Below are 21,457 nucleotides of genomic sequence, written 5' to 3'. Positions count from 1 at the left end.
GCACCTAGTTCCTGAATATGAAATTTGCTGTGGGCTTACACTGCCATATCCTCATCCCTGACCTGTCATCCCACCCTCTGGTTCCTAGGAGTGTGTGGGGGGTGAGATGCATTGGGGATCTTTTCTCCCCGCAGCCAGATTTTTTGATAACAGCAAGATAGCTCAAGTCTAGCTATCTTCTGCAGCTTCCATTTAACCCACTGGAAACTCACTTCCTTGTGATGCCAAGTAATGGTATGCCAGCTGCATAAATGCCCCCTTTTGTGCCCTTACATTGCATATTAAATGCCCCTGCTCCGACAGGTACAGGGCAACCACTCAGCGTACTTGATAAGTAGGCAGTGAACTACGGAATGGGTTGCCGGTCTCTCCTTGTAGACTCTTCTTGGTGAATGACTCTGTTAGAGGGCTCCTGCCACTGTTTTGGGGTGAATACCCCCTTCCTTTCCATGTGTTCTCCCTGAAGACTTAGAAGACTTTCAGTTTTTTCCCTCTCTTCTGTCAAATGCTTATATCAAATTATGGTAAGGTATTGATTAGAGTGCCAGAGCCCTGAAGGGGGTGTGTGTGAGGGAAGGGATGTCAGTGCTGGGCTTCCTGGATGTTTGATCCTTGATGTCTATATATCCACAATTTTGGGTTTGTTAGCAAATTTGGGACAACAGGGCTAGTCCCACTCAACACAGTTAACAAATAATAGTGAAGCCCTGTGGGCCTAATGATGTCTCACTGTGAAGAACTTAAGTTTTTTCTCTTTTTTTTTGTTTGTGTCTCTGGTTTTTGTTTTGTTTTTATTTTTTTGGCTTACTTCCTGGTTCCTGACCGATGAAGTATTAACTGTGAATATATTAATTGATGACTGTAACTAACTATACTTTAGACTGAAGGATACATATGCTGGAAGGTTTTAATAATACAGTTTTATCTCTTCTTGCCTCATACTAGCTTTACTAAAAATACAAATACAAATAGAAATATAGTGTTTGAACTTTTTTCCTTCCATAGTCCAAGCAAACCAGTCAGTTAAATCTGCTAAATGATTTTTTATCTAATGAGGAAAAAGAAAGTTTCTGTCTAGAAACTGAAATATTAATGTTCTTTGCAAGAACATGGGTGGGTCTAGAGGGTATAAGGCTAAGTGAGGTAAGTCAGCCAGGAAAAGACAAATACCATATGATTTCACTGGATTCATGTGGAAGTTAAGATACAAAACAAATGAACAAAGAAAAAAGAGACAAAAAAGACCCTAGCTTCTTAGATACAGAGAATAAACCGGTGGTTGCTAGAGGGGAGGTGGGTGGAAGATGGGTGAAATAGGTGAAGGGCATCAAGAATACACTTATCTCAGTGAGCACTGAGTAATGTATAGAATTGTTGAATCACCATATTGTACACCTGAAACTAATATAACACTGTGTGTTAATTATACTTGAATTAAACAATTGTGGAGGAAGAAAATATTTGTGGCAGTAATTATGGGCTCCTTGATACTTCATTCAACAAGTAGTTGAGTGCCTTCCATGTGACAGGCACTGTTTTAAGTGCTGAAGAAACAATAGTAGATACACACAAAAATCACTGCTCTGATGGATTGTACATTCCAGTGTGGGGAAACAGGTAAATAGGTAAATGATATTGTTTGTTAGCAGCAAATGCTAAGGAGAATAAAACAGGAAAGGGAGATAGGAAGTGGCTGTATAGTTCGCTTTTGCAATTTTAGATAGCATCAAGATAGGTTGTCACTTTTTCTCTGAGAAAGCGATATTTGAGTTCAAAGGCCTGAGTGGGGAGCTTGTCTGACATAGTAGGAAGTCCATCGGCCAGATGAGTGACCGAGGGGGTGCTGGGATACGGTTTGGGAGGCATAGGTGAGGCCTGTATGTCTTTGTAAGGGCTTTGGTTTTTACTTTGAGTGAGATGAGATCCCATTGAAACAATGGTTCTTAACCTTGGCTGAACACTGGAATTATCTGGGGAAATTTAAAAATGTACTGATGTTGGGGTGCCTGGATTGCTCAGTCAGTTAAGCGTCTACCTTCAGCTTTCTGCTCAGTGGGGATTCTGCTTCTCTCGCTCTCTCAAGTAAATAAAATCTTTTTAGAAAAATGTACTGATGTCCAAATCCCATCTCTAAAATTTTGTTTCATTTCTTCTCTCTCTCTCTTTTTAAAAGTTTTATTTATTTAAGTAATGTCTACACTCAGTGTGGGGCTCAGACTTATAATCCTTGAGATCAACAGTTGCATGCTCTTCTGACTGAGCCAGCCAGGCACCCCCTGCCCCCCATTTCCAGAGTTTCTGATTTAATTGGTCTGGGGAGTTGTCCAGCCTTGGCATCAGGATTTTTAACAACTCCTAGGTAATTCTAATAATAAGCCAAGGTTAAGAGTTTTGAGCAGAGTGACATTACCTGGTATTGAAGTGCCTGGGTTCCAGAGCCAGACTCCTCTGGTTTGAATCTGAGCTGTGCCACTTCCTAAACCTGTGACCTTGGACAACTTATTTTTAAAATTCTCTGTGCTTTATTTTCTCATCTGTAAAGTTGTTATAAGGATTAAATAAGCTAATATTTAAATATTTAGGACAGTGCTTGGCCAGTAGTAAAATGTGTTTATTGAATAAACACTTGAATATATGTTTTAATGGGATCACTCTGTTGTGTTGAGAATAATAAAGTGAAGGGGGTAAGAGCAGAAGCAAGGGACAGTCATCTAGTTGAGAGCTGATGGTGGCCTGGACCAGAATGGCAGCCGAGTAAGTGATGAGAAGTAGTGGGATTCTGGATATGCTTACAAGATGGAGCCAACAGGTTTTGCTGATTGGATGTGTAATGACAGAGAAAGAAGATTCATTCAACTCTGGCTCTAAGATATTTTGCCTGAACAGCTGGAAGAAGGGAGTGGTTGTTTACTGAGATGAGAAAGATAGAGAGGAACAGGTTTCTAAGGGGAATACCTAGTGCTGTTTGTTAAGTTTGAGACATCTGTTAGATGAGTAAATAGATATGTAGACAGCTGTGTACCTGAGTCTGGAGTTCAGCTGAATGTCCAGGGCTGGAGATAACTTTTGGAAGCCATCTGTATGTAGACCTGTGTGAATAAGTGAGCTCACCAGGGGACTGCATATATATAGAGAAGAGGTCTGTGGGCCACCTCCTGGAACACTCTAACATTCAGAAGTCTGGGAGATGAAGTGTTTCTCAGGATTTCTGATGTGATCTAGAATGAAAGACAATTGTAATTCTCCCCCCCCCTTTTTTAAAAAAAAAAACAAACCAGCTTTATTAAGGTACAATTCACCCATAAAGTGTACCATTCAGTGAGTTTTAGTATATTCACAGAATTGTGTAACTGTTACCACAATCAATTTTAGAATATTTTTTATTACCCTAAAAAGAAACCCTGTACCCTCCCATCCCTAAGCAACTCCTCATTGCCCTCATCCCTTCTATCCTTAGGCATGTGCTAATCTACTTCTGTCTTTATGGGTTTACCCATATGGAGTTCATATCATTGGAATCATATAATATGTGGTCTATTTAGAGGACGAGGTAGTCTCATTAGTACTTAGCCCCTAGATTCATTGGATAATCATTTGGTAAAGGTGAGGGCTGTAAGATCTTTCATTGTAAAGATACATTTTCCTCTTTGTAATTAGTTAAGAAAACTGTAGGGTTGATATTTTAAGACTGTGTGAATATTCTGTTCTTTAACAACCTGTTATGTGGTGGTTTTAGTGTTATTGAAGATGCTTGCTTAAATAGTAATTATGTTGGGATTGCAAAGTGCTGATTTTCGATTACTATATTTTCAAAGACTGTAAGTTCATAATATCTCTAATTCAGATGTATTATGTAGAGTTTGCCTTTTTATTGATACATCTTTTCTCTTACCAGGAAAATCTTGGTTCCTAATAACAAATAAATAAGTGTTTTATTCATATTATATATATATATTGCATGTTATGTTTTATATTGTATATTGTTTACTTTAGATATTAGTGTTATGTTATCTAAGATAGTCATAGTATTAATACATTTACAGTATCCTATAATGCACATAAAATACTATCATATATATAAAATAGTTTCAGAATGATAATACCAAGTGGGATAATAGAGTTACGGGATAAAGGTATATATGATTTTGTTAAATACTGCCATATTCACTTAAGCAGTGTTGCAGCATTTTGCATTTTCATGAGCAATGTAGAAGTACATGTTTTCTAATAGCTTCACCAATATAGTGTATTGGTAAGCTTTTGACTTTTTGCCAGTCTGATGGGTGAGAAATGATAGCTCTCTGTGACACAGACTTTTTCTATTATGAAGGGTTGTGGACATCCACAAAAGTAGACAGAGTTGTATAACTATAGTACCCATCATGTAACTCCAACAACTGTCAACCCAGGCCATGCCTGCTCCATTCCCTGCCCCCAGATTATGCCAGCAATAAGTTATGTCTGTATCAGTAAATAACTCTAAACTGATAAGGATTCATTTACTTGGTGACATAATCACAATAACATTATCACACTGAAAATAAAGATCTGTTTCCTTAATACCATTAGGCAATATTCTAATATCTAATTTTCTTAAATATGTCAGTTTTTAAAAAATGGGATTTATATTTATAGGAGGTCCACATGTTGTGATTATGTCTTTTTAAGTCTTTTATTTTTCATTTTTTTATTTTTTAAAGATTTTATTTGAGAGTGAGCAAGCTAGTGGGCAAGTGTGCCTGGGAGCAGGGGAAGGGGCGGAGGGGGAGGGAGGAGGAGAGAATCTCAAGCTGACTCTCCACTGAGCCTGACTTGGGGGCTCAGTGACATGGGGCTCAATCTCAGGACCCTGAGATCACAATGTGAGCCAAAACCAAGAGTTGAAGGCTCAATCAACTGAGCCATTCCAGGCGCCCCTGTCTTTTAATTTATAGGTTGTCCTCTTGTTCCTTTCCCCCTGCTTCCTTGGAATTTATTTTTGAAGAAATATGTTAATATGTCCTGAGAAATTTCTTATAGCTTGGATTTTTCTATCTCTGTGATATGGTTTTACACGTCCTTCCTTTGTTTTCTGTATTTCCTTCCAGTTGGTAGTTAGATCTAGAGGTTTTTTTTTTTTTTGGGAAAAAAATCAAGCTTTTTTTTCCCTCCTCAAGGTACTTTTTTTTTTTTTAAGATTTTATTTATTTATTCATGAGAGACACAGAGAGACACAGAGAGACATAGTCAAAGGGAGCCTGATGTGGGACCCCATCCTGGGACTCCGGGATCATGCTCTGAGCTAAAGGCAGATAGATGCTCAGCTCCTGAGCCACCCAGGTGTCCCATCTAAGGTACTTTCTTTTTTTTTTTTTTTTTTAAGGTATTAGACACATGAACTCTGGTTGTGTTTTTTTGTGGTGTCAATGGCAATGCTTACTGCATCTCTGTTATTTTGGGATTTTTCTTATTATGAGTGAAGTCAAGCATCTTTTATGTTTAAGGGCCATTTTTAGATCTTTTTCTGCAGAATATTTGTTTATGTGTTTTACCCATTTTTCTATGGAACTTTTGATGTATTTTCCTTGACATTTTTTTGCATCTCCTTAAATGTTAGGGAGATTAGCCCTTTGTGATGATGTAAGTTGTAAATATTTTCTATTGGTTTTGACTTTGCTTATCAGGTTTTTGCTATCCAAAAGCTTTTAAAAAAGTTATGCATGGTCAATTTTATCAATGAATTTTTTATTGCTACTGGATATTTTTTATTAACTTTTTAGAGATTTAAGTTAATATACAATGAACTGTATCTATTTAAAGTTTACAGTCTGATGAGTTTTGACTATATTGTGGCATGTGGCTGTAGTTCTTTCACACAGTAGAATGGTATTTCATTGTATAGACTAATTGAATTTTATTTATCTCTTAATGTGTTAATGGACATTTGGGTTGTTTCTAGTTTGAAGCTATTAGGAATAAAGCTGATATAAATATTTGTGAAGTAGTCTTTGCATACATATATGTTTTCATTTCTCTTGCATAAATACCTAGGAATGGAATGGCTGGGTCATACGTTAGGTCTATGTTTGGTTTTTTTGCCAGAACTTTTCCCAGAGTGGTTGTATCATTTTACATTCCCATCAACAGTACAGAAATACTGGATGTGCCACATCTTTGACATTTCATGTTGTTTTGTTTAAGTTTAGCTATCTGGTGAGTGTTTATGGTATCTTTTTAAATTCAGGATTTTGAAGTATAATTTATATATGGTAAATTTTACTCATTTTGGAGCACAGTTCTATAAGTTTTGACATGTGCATATATTGTGTAAGTTCCATCATTTTCAAGATATACAATAGTTACATCATCAAAAAAAATGATACTTATGTTCCTTTGTAGTCTTTTTCTTTATCCTAAGCCCTAGCAATTCTTTTTTTTTTTTTTTTAAGATTTATTTATTTATTCTAGAGAGAGTAGGGAGAGGGGCAAAGGTAGAGGGAGAGAATCTCCAGCACACTCCCTGCTGAGTGTAGAGGGAGCCTTGTGTGGGGCTCGATCTCACAACCACGAGATCATGACCTGAGCTGAAACCAAGAGTCGGGATACCTAACCACTGAGTCACTCAGGTGCCCCTCAAGCCCTAGCAATTCTTTTTTTTTTTTTTTTTTTTTTAAGATTTTATTTATTCATAGAGACAGGGAGAGAGGGGCAGAGACACAGGCAGAGGGAGAAGCAGGCTCCATACAGGAAGCCCGGTGTGGGACTCGATCCCAGGTCTTCAGGATCACACCTGGCTGCAGGCGACACTAAACCGCTGCGCCACCAGGGCTGCCCAAGCCCTAGCAATTCTGATCTATTTTTTATCACTATAGTTTGTTTTGTTTTTTAACTTGGATGCAGTAAGGTTTACTCTGTTGATATATGGGCCTGAGTTTTGATGGATGCGTAGTGGTGTGTCCTACCACAATTAAGATGCAGAACAGTTCCATCACTACAAAATTACCCTTTGAAGCCAACCCCTCCTTTCACCCACTGGTTTTGTTCTCTGTCCCAGTAGCTTTTGTGGTCTGGCTTCTTTCATGTAGCAAAATAGATTTTGAGATTTACCCATGTATGTGTAGTGGTTTGTTCCTTTATATTGCTAACTAGTATTCTGTCGTATTGGTTGTATAGTTGATTCATTTATTGGTCAAAGGACATTGGGTTGTTTCTGATTTTTACCAGTTATAAATATTGTTGCTGTAGACGTTTGTACAAATTTTTGTGCCAACACAGCTTCCAGCTCACAGTAGGATTGCTGGGTTATATTATAATATAACTTTATGTCTAACTTTATGAGAAACTGCCAAACTGTCCTTCCAAGTCACTGTATTATTTTGCATTCCCACCAGCAGTGTATGAAAGGGAGTTCACTTGTTCCACATTCTTGACAGCCCTTGATACTGTCAGGTTTTGTTGTTGTTTTTGGTTCTTGCTCTAGCCATTCTGTTAGGTATGTTGTAGTATCTTATGGCTTTTATTTGCAGTACCTTCCCGACTAATGATTATGAACATCTTATCATGTGCTCATTTACTATTTGTATCTTCATTGACTTGTTTCTTCAGATTTTTTTGTCATTTTCCTATTTGGTTGCTTGTCTTATTGAATTGTAATAACTTCTTGCCTGTTCTTGGATATCATTTATCTGATAGACAGGTATGTACTAAATGTTTTTCTCATTCTGTGGTTTCTCTTTTGATTTCTTAGCAGTGTCTTTCAAAGAGCAGTTTTTAATTTTTTTTTTTTTTTTTTTTTAGTTTTTAATTTTTTAAATCTGATATAACAACTACTGTATGGCTCAGGCTCTTTATATCTTAATTAAGAAATCTTTGTGTAATCCCAAGGTCATGAACACTTACTCCTATATTTTTTTTTGAAGCTTTATTGCTGTAGCTTTTATATTTGGTCATGATTAATTTCATTACATTTTTTTTTCCTACATGAGTACTTAATTGTTCTAGCACCATTCATTGAAAAGACTCCTTTCCCTATGGAATTGTCTTGGCATCTTTGTTGAAAATCAATTGACAATATGTATGTAAGAGTCTGTTCCTGGATGCTACTCTGTTCTACTGATTTATTATATCTGTCTTCTTTTTTATCAATCCTACACTGTTTTTATTGCTGTAGCTTTTTTGTAAGTCTTAAAATCAAATAGTGTAAGTCAGCCTACTTTATTCTTTGGGAAATAGATTTGGCTTTTCTAGGTCATTTGCATTTCAATATATATCATGGAATATATATAATAATCCTAATTTTTATAAAATATTCTTTTTTTAATTGGACTTTTTAATGGACTTTTTATTGGATTATTGTATCAGTACTTCGTTCTTTTTTGTGTCTGTATAATATTCCATTGAGTTGGATAGAGCACATTGTGTTTACTGTTGATGAACATATGGGTTGTTTCCACTTTTTGGCTATTGTGAACAGTGCTACTCTTAATATTTATGTGTGAGTACCTGTTTTCACTTCTTTTGGGTGTATATCTAGGAGTGAAAATGCTGAGTTGTATGGTAATTCTGTGTTCAACTTTAGAAGAACTACTAAACTGTTCTTATCAGCTGTTGTACCATTTGCAATGTGTGTGTGGGGTCCAATTTATCCACATCTTCGTCAGCATTTGTTTTCCTTTCTTTTAATAATCACCATCCTAGTGGGTATAAAGTGGTATCTCACTGTGGCTTTGATTTACAGTTCCCTAATTACCAATGATACTGAGCATCTTTTTTATGTTCTCTTTGGCCATTTGTATATCTTCTTTGGGAGAAATGTCTTTTCAAGTCTTTGCCTATTTTTTATCTAGATTGTTTGAGATGAGTTGTTATAGCTATATACTCTGGATACTAGACCCTTGTTAGATATGTAATTTGTGAATATTTACTCCCATTCTGTAGGTTCTCTTTTCATTTTCTTGATGTCCTTTGATGCAAAAAAGCTTTTAGTTTTGGGACACCTGGGTGGCGCAGTGGGTTGTGTCCGACTTTTGGTTTGAGCTCGTGTTGTGATCTTGGGGTCATGAGATTGAGCCCAGCATTGGGCTCCAGCTCAGTGCAGAGTTTGCTTAAGTTTCTCTCTCCCCCCCCAGCCTTGCACACTCCCTCTCTCTTAAAAAAAAAAAAAAAAGCTTTTAGTTTTTTTTTTTAATTTTTTAAAAAATTTATTTATGATAGTCACACACACACACAGAGAGAGAGAGAGAGAGAGAGAGAGGCAGAGACACAGGCAGAGGGAGAAGCAGGCTCCATGCACTGGGAGCCTGACGTGGGATTTGATCCCAGGTCTCCAGGATCACGCCCTGGGCCAAAGGCAGGCGCTAAGCTGCTGCGCCACCCAGGGATCCCCAAGCTTTTAGTTTTTATGAAGTCCAATTTAACCTATTTTTTTCTTTTGTTGTTCATACTTTGGTGTCATACCTAAATATTCATTGCCAAATCCAAGATCACGAATATCAGCCTCCGTGTTTTCTTAAAGTTTTATAGTTTTAGCTATCTTATATTCAGATTGTTAATCCATTTTGAGTTAGCTTTCATATATAATGTGAAGAAGGATTCACTTTCATTCTTTAGCATGTGAATATCCAGTTGTCCCAGCACCATATTTTGAAGAGGCCAAATTTTCCCCATTGCATGATGTTGGCACCTTTGTTGAAAATCAGTTGGCCATAGATGTATGGATTAATCTGGGCTCTCAATACTATTCCTTTGGTCTATTCTCATGGCACCACACAAGTGGATACTTTTTATTTTTGTAGAACAAAGGCACACTTGGAAGATACTATGGGTTTGACTCCAGACCACCACAGTAAAGCAGGTATCACAATAAAGCAAGTCAAATGAAGTTTTTAGTTTTTCAGTGTATGTAAAAGTTACATTCACACTATATTGTAGTCTAATTGTGTAATATTATGTCTAAAGAAAACAATGTACATGTCTTATTTTAAAAATCCTTTATTGCTAAGAAAATGCCAACTGTCACTTGACCTTGTAGCGAATCAAAATCACTCATCACAGATCACCATAAAAAATGTAATAATAATAAAAAAATGTAATAATAATGAAAAGGTTTGAAACATTATAAGAATTACCCAGATGTGGCACAGAGACACAAAGTGAACAGATGCTATTGGAAAAATGGTGCCAGTAGACTTGCTCCATGTAAGGTTTGCTGCAAACCTTCAGTTTGTAAAAAAACCACTATCTGTGAAATACAATAAAGCGAAGCACAGTAAAAAGGAACTTTGCCTGTACATTAGTATAGTGTATTAATTTTTAAAGTTTTGAATACATTTTAGAAATTTTTTAAATGTTGGGTAAGTTCATTAAAGAAACTATCTCCTCTAAGTATCAGATTTATATAAACTCTAAGTGCCACACATATATAAACTTAGTGGATAATTCTGTTTAAAAATTTTTAGTGTGTCTTTTTCTATGGCTGCATACAGAATTGTGATTTAGATATGCAGTATATCAGGATGTGTTCCAATTAAATTTTTTACTGTGGACTGAACAACCTTGGGCCTTTAAATGAAGAACTAGGTACATACATAATAAATTCAACCTGCCAAAAGATGTTGGTGCCAGCTCTAGAAGAATTGGAATAGAAATAGTCTGCAGATTTGCATCCACCAGGAAGGAGTCACAAATCTATAGTTTCTAGAGAAAAAAGAAAAAAGGCTAGGAACACTGCTTTTTACTCAAGTCATGGTTTTTAACTTTAATCAGTACAACAAAACTTTTAGTACTTTAAGGATCAGAATATGATATGCCTCTGAAGTCTCTTGTAATCTATAATTTTTCTCTTCTCCTCTCTCCCTCCCCCATAATAATTTATTTACTGAAGAAGCTGGGCTGTTTGTCCTGCTGTTTCCCACAGTCTGACTTGAGCTAATTGAACCCCTGTGGCACAGTTTACTGTGTTCTCTACCTTATTTCCTGTAAATTGGTAGTTCAGCATATGCAGATATAGAGACTGGATCCGATTCATATAAAAACTTTTTTTGTTACATGTTGCCGTCATAGGTGATGGTTGTGTCTTCCATTGAGAAGCACATAATACCTGCTTATCTCTCTTTTTCATGATGTTAATTTTACTTTGATTCATTTTAGTTTTAGCAATTCAAAGAGTTTTAGAGAGACGATGTGGTGTGGATGTTAAGATATAAGCTCTAGAGCTCAAGAGTCTTGGTGTATGTTTTCATTAATTATCTACTAGTTCTTAGAAAGTCACTTTCCCTTATGAGCGTTAGGTTTCTTATCTGTGAAATGGGGATGATGATGCCTATTCATTGGGTCGTTTTCAGGGTTCAGTGAGAAAATGCATGGAAAGGCACCTTGCACAGAGCCTGGCATATAGTTAGTGACCAATATGTGCTAGCTGTTGTTCTGTGAATTCAAAAATATTCTGGAATAATCTGAAAGGAAGATTATCTCGATTAATAAGTGAGGAATTTTTTTTTAAAGATTTTATCTGTTTAAGAGAAGAGTGAGAGAGGGAAAGAGAGCACAGAGGGAGAGCGAAAAGCAGACTCCCTGCTGAGCAGAGAGCCCGATGCAGGGCTTGATCTCAGAATCCTAGGATCATGACCTGAGCCAAAGGCAGATGCTTAACTGAGCCATCCATGTGTCCCTATAAGTAAGGAAATCAGTTTGGAGAGCTAATTTTTTGGCTTACCTGGGTATACTTAGGAAAAAGAGTAAGTCAGTTGTTCAGCTGAGGTTAATAGCTCTCCTTTGTTCCCATCAATGTGTATAGTTGTATTTGGTAACCACTCAGAGTAAGCTTCATTTCAAACATGGTTTTTGCCCATGCTTCATGTATATTCACATTAACTGGCCCCCAACTTGTGTTGGGAAGTAGACTCTTTGTTAAATAAATTGTATAAAGCACATTTTATGCTTGAAGTCCACTGAGAAGTACTTACTGTCAAATGTTTTTATTTTACAGTGTAATGTTCAGGCTCAGAAATGCCTTATGTGGATCGTCAGAATCGCATTTGTGGTTTTCTAGACATTGAGGAAAATGAAAACAGTGGGAAATTTCTTCGAAGGTACTTCATACTGGATACCAGAGAAGATAGTTTTGTATGGTACATGGATAATCCACAGGTTTGTAAAATCCAAATGGTTACCTTTTTTTCAAAAGCACACAAGAATTTTAATTATTAAAGTACTTTAACATACTATATGGGTGTTATGATTTGTTTTCTCAGTCTGTGGGTAGATTTATTTCTACTGGCTGCATTCTTCCTGTCCTGCATGCTGAATGTCTGCTGTCTTACTTGACTTTCAGAAAATGAAACTAAGTTTATTTAATAAAAATTTGTGCATGCATATATGTTTTTTATGCCCCTCCCCCACCCTGGAGGAGAAATGCTATCTCTGACAGAGAATTCAGAAATCATTTAAATAAAAGATACTGTCTCTAGGATAGAGACTGCAGTCTTTTGGTAAAGAAACTACTTGAGCTAGTTGACACTCTTGTGCACATGTAGTCTTTTCATCTTGTACTGGCAGATTTGAGTGTTAGCCAGTGTAATGCCATTCATGAATTGAAATGCACTTTGATTTTTTTTTGTTGCCTTTCAAATCAGTGGGGAAATGTTATAAATTAAAAATTAGAATCCCTGTTTTAAGATCTGTGAAAGACCTTGTCGAGTAGTTTTCTCTCCTTGTGAAACTCTTCATTCAAATTGGAATGGATGAAAAAAAAAATTGGAATGGATGTTGCAAGGATGAGTCCCTAGCAAACGTCTAAGCTGATCCTGTTTAGTCAAGGGAGGAGTGGGGAGTGATAGGAGGTTTCATTCTGTTTCACAAAGAAGGAGCTAGATCCTCTGACAACCATTCTAGTATTCTTTACCACCCTGTACTTACTTCAGGTGAGACAAAATGCCATGTACTAATGCATTTATATTTGTTCATATAGAATTCAAATTGTAAGGCATCTTAGCACAAATTCCACCTCCTTAATGCAGGAAACTTGCCTATCCCTGATCTTCACTTTAGCAGTTGCTTGAATTATACATTATGAAAAAGCACTTATGATATTTGTGATGCTCTAATTATTACTTGCTCTGTGAGCCAAAATCTATTTTCTTGTATCTGTTCCCCATTAACCTACCATGTCCTATGATTCTCTATAAAGTAAGTTTAGTCCTTTATCCAGACACAGCGTTTCAAATTTTGGATGATAATTTGTATTTTAATTCAGTGTAGATTATTTGAGTGCTGACTTTGAGACTTTTTTTTCCCTAGGAACTGTCTACTCTCTAGCCTTATCCTTATAGAGCTTATTAACACTGTTTTACTGCCTTATCTTTGGGTGTAACTACCTTTCTTGGGTGGTAGTAATCTGGCTATGCAACTACATGATTAATGTCTTTATTTACTTGGCCAGAGTCAGTGGAAGAAGGAACAGGTCAGCAGAAATCAAAAGTTCACATTTATTTATTACATAGATTTCTCCCCTTTATGACCCCATCTTTTTATCTGTGGTGCAGTGCCCTCCCAAACTCTTTTGCAAAGTGGAAAGTAACTTAATTCCCCTTGACTCCTTCTCCCTGCTCAATACTAGATCCTGGTTTCCGGTTCTTCTCACCTGCACAAGCCTTTGCACAGTTCTGGCCTGAGCTCTTCCTGGTTTGTCTCTCTTCACAACACCTGGTGGTGATAGATATGGTTTCTCCCAAATTGTATTTAAAGCTTCTTGGTTGTTTTTCCTTTCTTCATAATACTAGATTGTACCCTCAGAATTCCTCCTTTTATCAGCATTTCCCACCTACAGCTCAATGAAGGTGATCACAAAATGGACTATGTTTATTACACCAAAGGAAACATGAACTTAGAATTGAGTTAAGTCCTTCTTGGACATAGTAGCATTCAAAATTGACCCAGAGGGTGGATACAATTTTGGCTAAGAGATGGGGAATTGAGTATTACAGTGCTCAAAGAATAGCGTGGGCAAAGAAACCCAAGCAAGGAAGCCGGTGGCATGTGTGGAGAATAGGTCACTTTGTCTGTAGCAGGGAGGGTGTATATTAAAATTTGCATTAAGCTAGATCTTTTGCACTCAGCTGGAGCTTTTTCATATGAACTGTTCTTTTGTTTTTTTTTTTAAGTTGTGATTTTTTTTTTTAAGTTTCTTTAAGCAAACCACCCCAGTGAGGAGCTCAAGCTCATGACCCCCAGATTGAAAATTGCATGCTCTTCTGACTGAACCAGCCAGGTGCCCCAACATGAAGTCTTTAAAAGCCAGATTTCTGTGGTGTAATGAGCACATTGGTTTTTATGAATGTAGTACAGAATTTTAAATCTGTTTATTTAGTGCTTAATAATTTTAATTCTTCATGCTAACTGATAAGAATCTTTTACAATCTTGACTTGGTAGCCAGTGAATTAGCCATCAGTATACCAGCGTTGTGTCATTTTTAAATGTATTAAGTCACATAGCTCCTGATGAAAACTTTAGTAAAATGTCTTGCTAGGATTATTGCGTTAGGTTGAACCACATGAAATTTCCAATATGTCACCATTTTGATCTACTAAAAAAAAATAGACCATTTCATGATTCAATGTAATTGCATATGTTACAGCGCTATAACACACTTCTGCTGATCATAATAAATAAATAACTCTGATAATGAAAAGGAAGTCAGTTTGGCTCACCTGTCCTTACGGAGCCATTCTTCCTACATTTTCCTTTCTTTACCACTAAGCCGTTGGTTTAGAAGTCCATTCTAGTGTATTACTAGGGATCCATTCAGAGCTTTCTGTGTTTTGTTGGGATGTGTGCAATGGTGAAGAATTAAATAATGGAGTATCTGTATCAGAAACTGACTTCGAAGAAACTTGAAAAAGTATTTTGGCAAAAGGAGTATAGGAACACTTAAGAACAAATGGCTCATTTTCCTTTTTATCGTAAATGTCACTAGTTGATTATTTCTTGTTCACTGTCAGGGAACCGATTTTGAAAGCTTTTTTTGTAGTTGTACTTGGCAGTAATCATACTGATCCATAGAAACTAGGTATTTTGAATATTCTCTCTCTCAGCTACTTATATTTCCCTATACTAGACTACTGTTTAATCTGTGACCCTTCATGTCATGTGGCCATGACATAGTTCTTATTTCTCTTCCTCATACAAAGGCTTAGAACAGCTAGTTAAAATAATAAATTTTTGGAGGACTTAAAAGAAAAATAACAATTTTGAATGGAAGGGCAGCAGCATTTGAAAAATCACTTTAATAGTAGTTAGGGGGTCTTGAAGACATTTTAACATTTCATTTCCTTATCCAAAATTAAAAAAAAAATCAACAAAGCAACCTCTAAACATAAGACATTTTGTATAAGAACACAGCCATTTAAAAGTATACCTTAAAAATTATAATTTTATTTAATATACATATTTATGGTTTATACTTAGGAGCCCGAATATAGTATATAGTTTAAAGCAAAACATACACTGGGTGTTATTCTGTATGTTGGCAAATTGAACACCAATAAAAAATAAATTTATTATTAAAAAAAAAAGCAAAACATAATGCAGTTTACATAGGAGTGAAAGTTTTGAAAAGACCTATCCCTGTCAACAATAATGAAGTTTATGTTTGGGGATCTTAAGTCTTTGAAATGTGTAGGCTTTTATATAATTAATTGTTTCCAGTAAGCTTAGAGAGAGAGATCCGGGAAAGGTACCTCCTACTCATTCATAAAAACAAACCCAAAGTTTTTCCTTTTAATGTACATTATGATAAAGTCAGTTAAAAAGTTGAACTTGGTTAATCTACAATGAAAGGAACTTTTAGAGTTAATATTGTTTTAATTTTACTTTTAAAATCTTCTATCAGTGTTTTCTTTTATATTCTTTATTATTTTTTTCCAGATATTTTTATCTGGTGTTTCTGCCTCCATCTTCCACCTCTACAGTCCGTCCAGTTTATTGTATTACAGGATATATCAAGGCACAATTTTGATTACAGAATGCCCACAAGCTTTCGCTAATGGTTCAAATTCTTAACAGTATAAGTTCTTTGCTACTTCTTTATTTAGGTCCTGTATAGTTAGGTTCTTGGTTCAAGTTCCCAAACCACCATTTTCTACTCCAACCCTATGTAGCCATTTTTCCATTGTAGTACAAAGCCTCTGGGTGTCCTCCTTGTAGCTCCTCTGCTTTCTCCACCTGGAATAGTCTCTCTTCTGCTGTTTGCGTTTCAGGTTTTTCCTTTAAAAACCAACTTAAATGCTATTCATTTCTCCACAGAGTCTTTCCTGATAGTCTGCCAGAAATGATTTTCCCTCTTCTTAATTCTTTTTTAGCTCTTCTAAGATCCAAAACCCTCCCTAGAATTGTTAAGGGAAGAATAGAAATATTTTAGTTCAAGTGTCAATGTATACATTTTCTACATATGGCTTAAAGAGTATTGGTTAATAATTATTTTGAAAAAGTGGTATCAGTGTAGATAAAATATGGCATGATTAAATACTAATGTATTTAAATGAGGGAAATCAATTTTTTGAGGGATATACTTGATAAAAATTTTTAATAGAATAATTTGTATAGTCTTTTGAATTTCTTATGATTGTATTTTTGTCTCTAAGTATTTTTTTTCCCCATTGCCTTTAGGAACAAAATCCAGTCTTGTTTTTGGTAAAGAAAAGTTTAGCTACAATGACAAAAATAGTCTTTTAGTTATAGAATGTATTATGGTGGAGCAAAATAGAGTTCGGTTTTGTTATCCACATTGTCAACTTGATTTATAAATTCTGAACTGAAAAAGTTGATTTGTAAAATATATCAAAAATTCTAATTTCTTAGCTTTATATAGTATGTGTAGAACATTCTAATGTAATATAGATTAATGTTGGATTTTAACTATATATTAATAATTTGTTTCCAGAACTTACCTTCTGGATCATCACGTGTGGGAGCCATAAAACTTACCTACATTTCAAAGGTAGTTTTTCTATATTGTTTCACATTCATGCATGAATTAAAATTCCTTGGAATGAGATTGTGAATAAAAGGAGCAGTTTCCTTTCTGTGTTATTTAGTGCTGATGATGTTTGGGTCATATCATGCTAAAAATAGAACCTGATCACTGTGTATAGGAAGTTCTTTGATAAAATTAGGAAGAATATGGTGTTAATTTACAAGATGTGGCAAATTGCAAAAGTTAACATTAACTTTTATGATTAGGAGAGACATCAAAAGGACTAAGATCAGTTAACAGCTTCTGTCTTTGGGAAATCTGGAGAAGATTTTGTCTAAGTCTGTATTTAAACTGTTACCAACTTTTAATCCCATTACCTTTGATTTTTTATGTTTTATTTTGAAGAAAATAAGAACCATCTTCATGATAAAAAAAATGGTTTCTCCCTCATTTCACATTGTTTCTATTTTCTGTTTTCTTGTTTGCTGATATTTCTGAAATTTTTGCAGTCCTATTTTCTCAAAAATTTAGATTTGATATTTTCAGGTGTTTTTCCCCCTTTATTTTATTGGGGTTTTGGAAAATGAGATAGAGATGTTGAGGAGCTAGATCAATGGGTTTTTTTTTTTTTTCCCCCAATGGGGTTTTTATACAAAGTAATGTTTGTAGATGACTTAAGTTACAAGATGTGAATAGTAACATTAAGTCATATGCATGTGCATACTGTTATGCTTATATTGGAATTTGTTAGCAAAGGTCTTCAAGAGAAGACCAGTTTACAAGTGTGCCTCTGTTTAAAGGACATTTTTATCGATAAAGTACTTTGTTTTCAGCATCGTTCTCATTGACAAAAAAAGAAAAGCAGCCCTTGCACAATAAATACTTATTTTAAGGGCAACATTTTATTATTTTTTAAAATTAAAACCATATTATTTAATTTGTAAAAGACAAGTATTGTTTAAATATACCTCAAGTGTTCCTGTAAATTAAGACATTTACTAAATGCTTCAGGGTAACCTGCTTAAAATCTTTTTTTTTTTTTTTTTTAAAGATTTTATTCGTTTTTTTGGAGAGAGAGTGAGCATGAGCATGAGAAGGAGAGGGAGAAGCAGAGTCCCCACTGAACAGAGAGCCTGATGCCAGGCTCCATCCGAGGACCCTAGGATCATGACCTGAGCCTAACTAAGGCAGATGCTTAGCCAACTGAGCCAGCCAGGCGCCCCTAAATTCTATAGTGATTGTTATTAGGAAGCATAGAATTCTACTGTAAAATAAACTGTAGTCCCTTGTAGTCTTACTTGCCTACAATATATGTGTACTGTAATGTGAATATGCTGCCAGGTATTTTTAATATTTGATTTATTTATTCATGAGAGACAGAGAGACAGAGACATAGGCAGAGGGAGAAGCAAGGCTCCCCACAGGGAGCCCCATGTAGGACCGATACCCAGACTGGGATTCCTCTCTGAGCTGAAGGCAGAAACTGAGCCACTCAGGCATCCCACTGCCAGGCATTTTTGACTCTCAATGCAATGATGAGGAATATGCAGTTGAGAGATTGACCATGTGCTTGTATCTTTTCGATTGTTTGTTGCCTGGTCTTTTAAAAAAAAAATGGGAGCTCTTTAAAAATAAATATTAACTAAACAGGTAGGCCTGATTGGCCATCTGTTTCCCAACTCCTTTGCTCTCCTTTTAAAATATAACTTCCCTGTGCAGTTCTGTTGACTTTCATCTCTGTCCCACAGCTTTCCAAAGTTTGAATTGTACAGTTTGTACTCTACTTTAGACATGCCACTTTTTTTCCAGAATTTATTCCTGGAACAAATTCCAGTGTGACTCAGAGCTGTGAATTTGTAGTTAGGATCAGTCAGGAACCCCAGACTTAGAATTTCTTTTGAAGGTACAAAACAGATGCTACAATTATATGTTCTAACACTGAGCAGCAGGGTGGAAATAGTCATGAATGGGCTTCCAAGAGCACTACTTTATTTAAAGGGGTAACAGCAACCAGGTGCAGCCAATTGTTTCACCTTCTGAAAGGAGCCATGTGTTGCATTTAACGAAGCAACCCCATTTTCCTAAGGTATTCTAATATACAGGAAGATCCAGTGCCATTTTGGTTTCCTCATTGCAGATTAATGTCTTCTGGATTTTTGGGCTTGAGTAAATACACAGTCTCCCCTTTGCCCACATCATTTTCTCTTAAAGTTCACAGCTAATTTAGAAATAGGCAATTTGGGAAGAATTCAATTTCTGTAGAGTATTCTGAGGGTATTTTGGAAATAATGTTAAACTAAAAATTTTTCTATGTGTTATATAAAACATAATGATTTACTTTCAACTTCTTCACATTTCCTTTGAATAAATACAAGTTTGTTCAAAAAGAACATGGAAGTTTGATTTGTTTTAACATTTTGCAATTGGGAGCCGTATTCTATGTTTAATTTGCGGTTCTTTTTCAGTAGCCTTTAAAGTTTAATTTTAGATCGTGTACTAAATATGTGTTATTATTGGGAAGTCATACATGTGGAAGTTCACGCAGCATTTAAAGTTGGTTATAGGAGTGTATGAAGAAGTGAGTGACTTGTTTCTTTTTTTTGTTAGGTTAGCGATGCAACTAAGCTTAGACCAAAGGCTGAGTTCTGTTTTGGTAAGTAGCCATATTTTATACTTTCATTAACTTTGGTTAACATATTACATTATACTCTAAAAGAAAACAGTCCCTGAAAACCACACAACACAAACCTGTGGGTTAATAGATTATTCTAAGGGAAATTCCTTTGAAACCACCATCCAGGTGAAGAAATAAAACTTCTCCTCTGCTCTTGAAGCCTCTTTACTGCATCCATCCCAGTCATAGCCACCTCCCTCTGCTCACATGTAGTCATTATCTACCATATATAGTGATCACTACCAGTGAGATTTCTAGTAATTTTTATTGTATATTAAATACAAAAATAATGGAAAGGATTTGGTTTTCAGCTGTGGGTAGTGAGAGGTTGCAGGTTAAGGGTAGAGGTAGTTGAGGGTGTCTGATCCACTTGTTCACCAGACACTTAGCGAATGTCTTGTATATGCACATTGTGCTTGGCCTGGGTGCTGCGAGTGTAACAAGAAGCAGTCATTGCCCTTAAGAGTCTCATAGGCTACTTGTCTCACAGACACAGTATCTGGCAATATCTTTGCATTTGTTACAGTCAGTAGATAAAGGAGTGTCCAATCTATTAACCACAAAGGAAGAGCTTCAGATCCTTACTGGGGAGTCAGGGAAAGCCACACTGGGTGAGGAGACACTGCATTCGGTGCATTCGATCAAGCTAAGCTTGATCATCCTCTGCCGTTGGGAAGAAAAGGAGATGGAACCACAGGGACAGAGGCATACAGAGAAGAACATGGGGTACATGGGCACCTGAGCACTGCGTGAAGCTGTGGGTATGAACAGTGACAGACCAGAAAGTAAAAGGATAGGCGGATTCCAGGTAGAGCATGTTGATAGGTGATATGTGTATGTATGTGTGTGCAAACGAGAGGTGAGAAATTAGTGTATAGAAAGCTGGTATTAGGTGAAGGAAGTGTTTTGCATGGATAGAGTTTTGATGCAGGTAAAATAGTTCAGGGGCTTCCAAACTACTAAGGGCCTGAATCTGGGTGGTGACAGTGGGGGAGAAAGGAAGGACAAACAACAGTTACAGGAAATGTGCAGGGACATGGTGACTGGATATGTGGGAAGAGAGACATTTCAGGTAGGTTCACTTCTGGTAAAGAAATGAATCAAGGAGAGCTGGATGGAGTAAAATGTTTGATTAGGAGTTTGACGTGTTGGGGAAACATCCAAATGGAAACGTTCTGGTGATAGTAATCGAGGACTGGATGGAGCCTGAAGATCAAGGATGGAGAAATTTGGAACCTGTGAAGATAGTGGGTGGTAGTTGAAGCTGGGAGAATTGATGTGCCCTCAGTATGTTAGTGGACACTAGGGATGGAAAGGACAAAATTCAGAGTGGCCTACTGACATGTTTTTACATGAAAGTAAGATACTTCTTGAGGTAGATTTGATGTTAAAGTTCCTTGGTCTCTTGCTTGTAAAGGGCAGATTTCTTCTCTAGGCATTGTGTTAGCGATAATATCTGATGGCAACATATATGTCTAGTAAGAAAATAGGATCAGAGCAGGATGTAGTGTAGCTGTTTAGTGAATCCTCTATAAGGCTTTTATCACCACTAAAAACCTAAAAAAATTATGTATTTATTAAAAATTTTAAATTTTGGTTACCAAATAGGAAAATGCCTCAGAGCCTTGTGAATGAAACGGTAATGGGGGCAAGTCAAGTAACAGTATTTTGTGTTTTAGAATGTGTGATGCATATACTCTTGACAAGTCTTTTTAATATAAATCTCCAACCTACACTTTGAAGGACTTAGGACTATATGGTAATAGATGTGATATTCAGTTATTGTAGTATTTAGAATAGTTGATTTTACTTGAAATCAAAGATTATGATTGGT

At 36.1% G+C, this 21,457-nt stretch overlaps 1 protein-coding gene across 10 annotated transcripts in view; it reads left to right on the top strand.

Moving 5' to 3' along the window:
* The window catches only part of PLEKHA1 (pleckstrin homology domain containing A1), a 56,160-nt gene that overhangs the window by 4,235 nt on the left and 30,468 nt on the right, over positions 1–21,457 (top strand). For 7 of the 10 annotated variants that reach the window (XM_077877344.1, XM_077877342.1, XM_077877340.1 and 4 more), the window contains exons 2-4: positions 11,966–12,126; positions 16,917–16,973; positions 19,557–19,602. In XM_077877344.1, coding sequence (XP_077733470.1) covers positions 11,986–12,126; positions 16,917–16,973; positions 19,557–19,602 — 244 coding nt within the window. In that variant the 5' untranslated portion in view covers positions 11,966–11,985. The remainder of the gene's footprint in view (positions 1–11,965; positions 12,127–16,916; positions 16,974–19,556; positions 19,603–21,457) is intronic. The other 3 variants (XM_077877347.1, XM_077877350.1, XM_077877348.1) reach the window with 1 other exon arrangement.

This window comes from Canis aureus, chromosome 29 (genome assembly GCF_053574225.1).
Source record: "Canis aureus isolate CA01 chromosome 29, VMU_Caureus_v.1.0, whole genome shotgun sequence".
NCBI classification, from domain to species: domain Eukaryota; kingdom Metazoa; phylum Chordata; class Mammalia; order Carnivora; family Canidae; genus Canis; species Canis aureus.
Note: the sequence above shows the minus strand (reverse complement) of the source record. Positions and strands in the feature narration are given on the sequence as shown.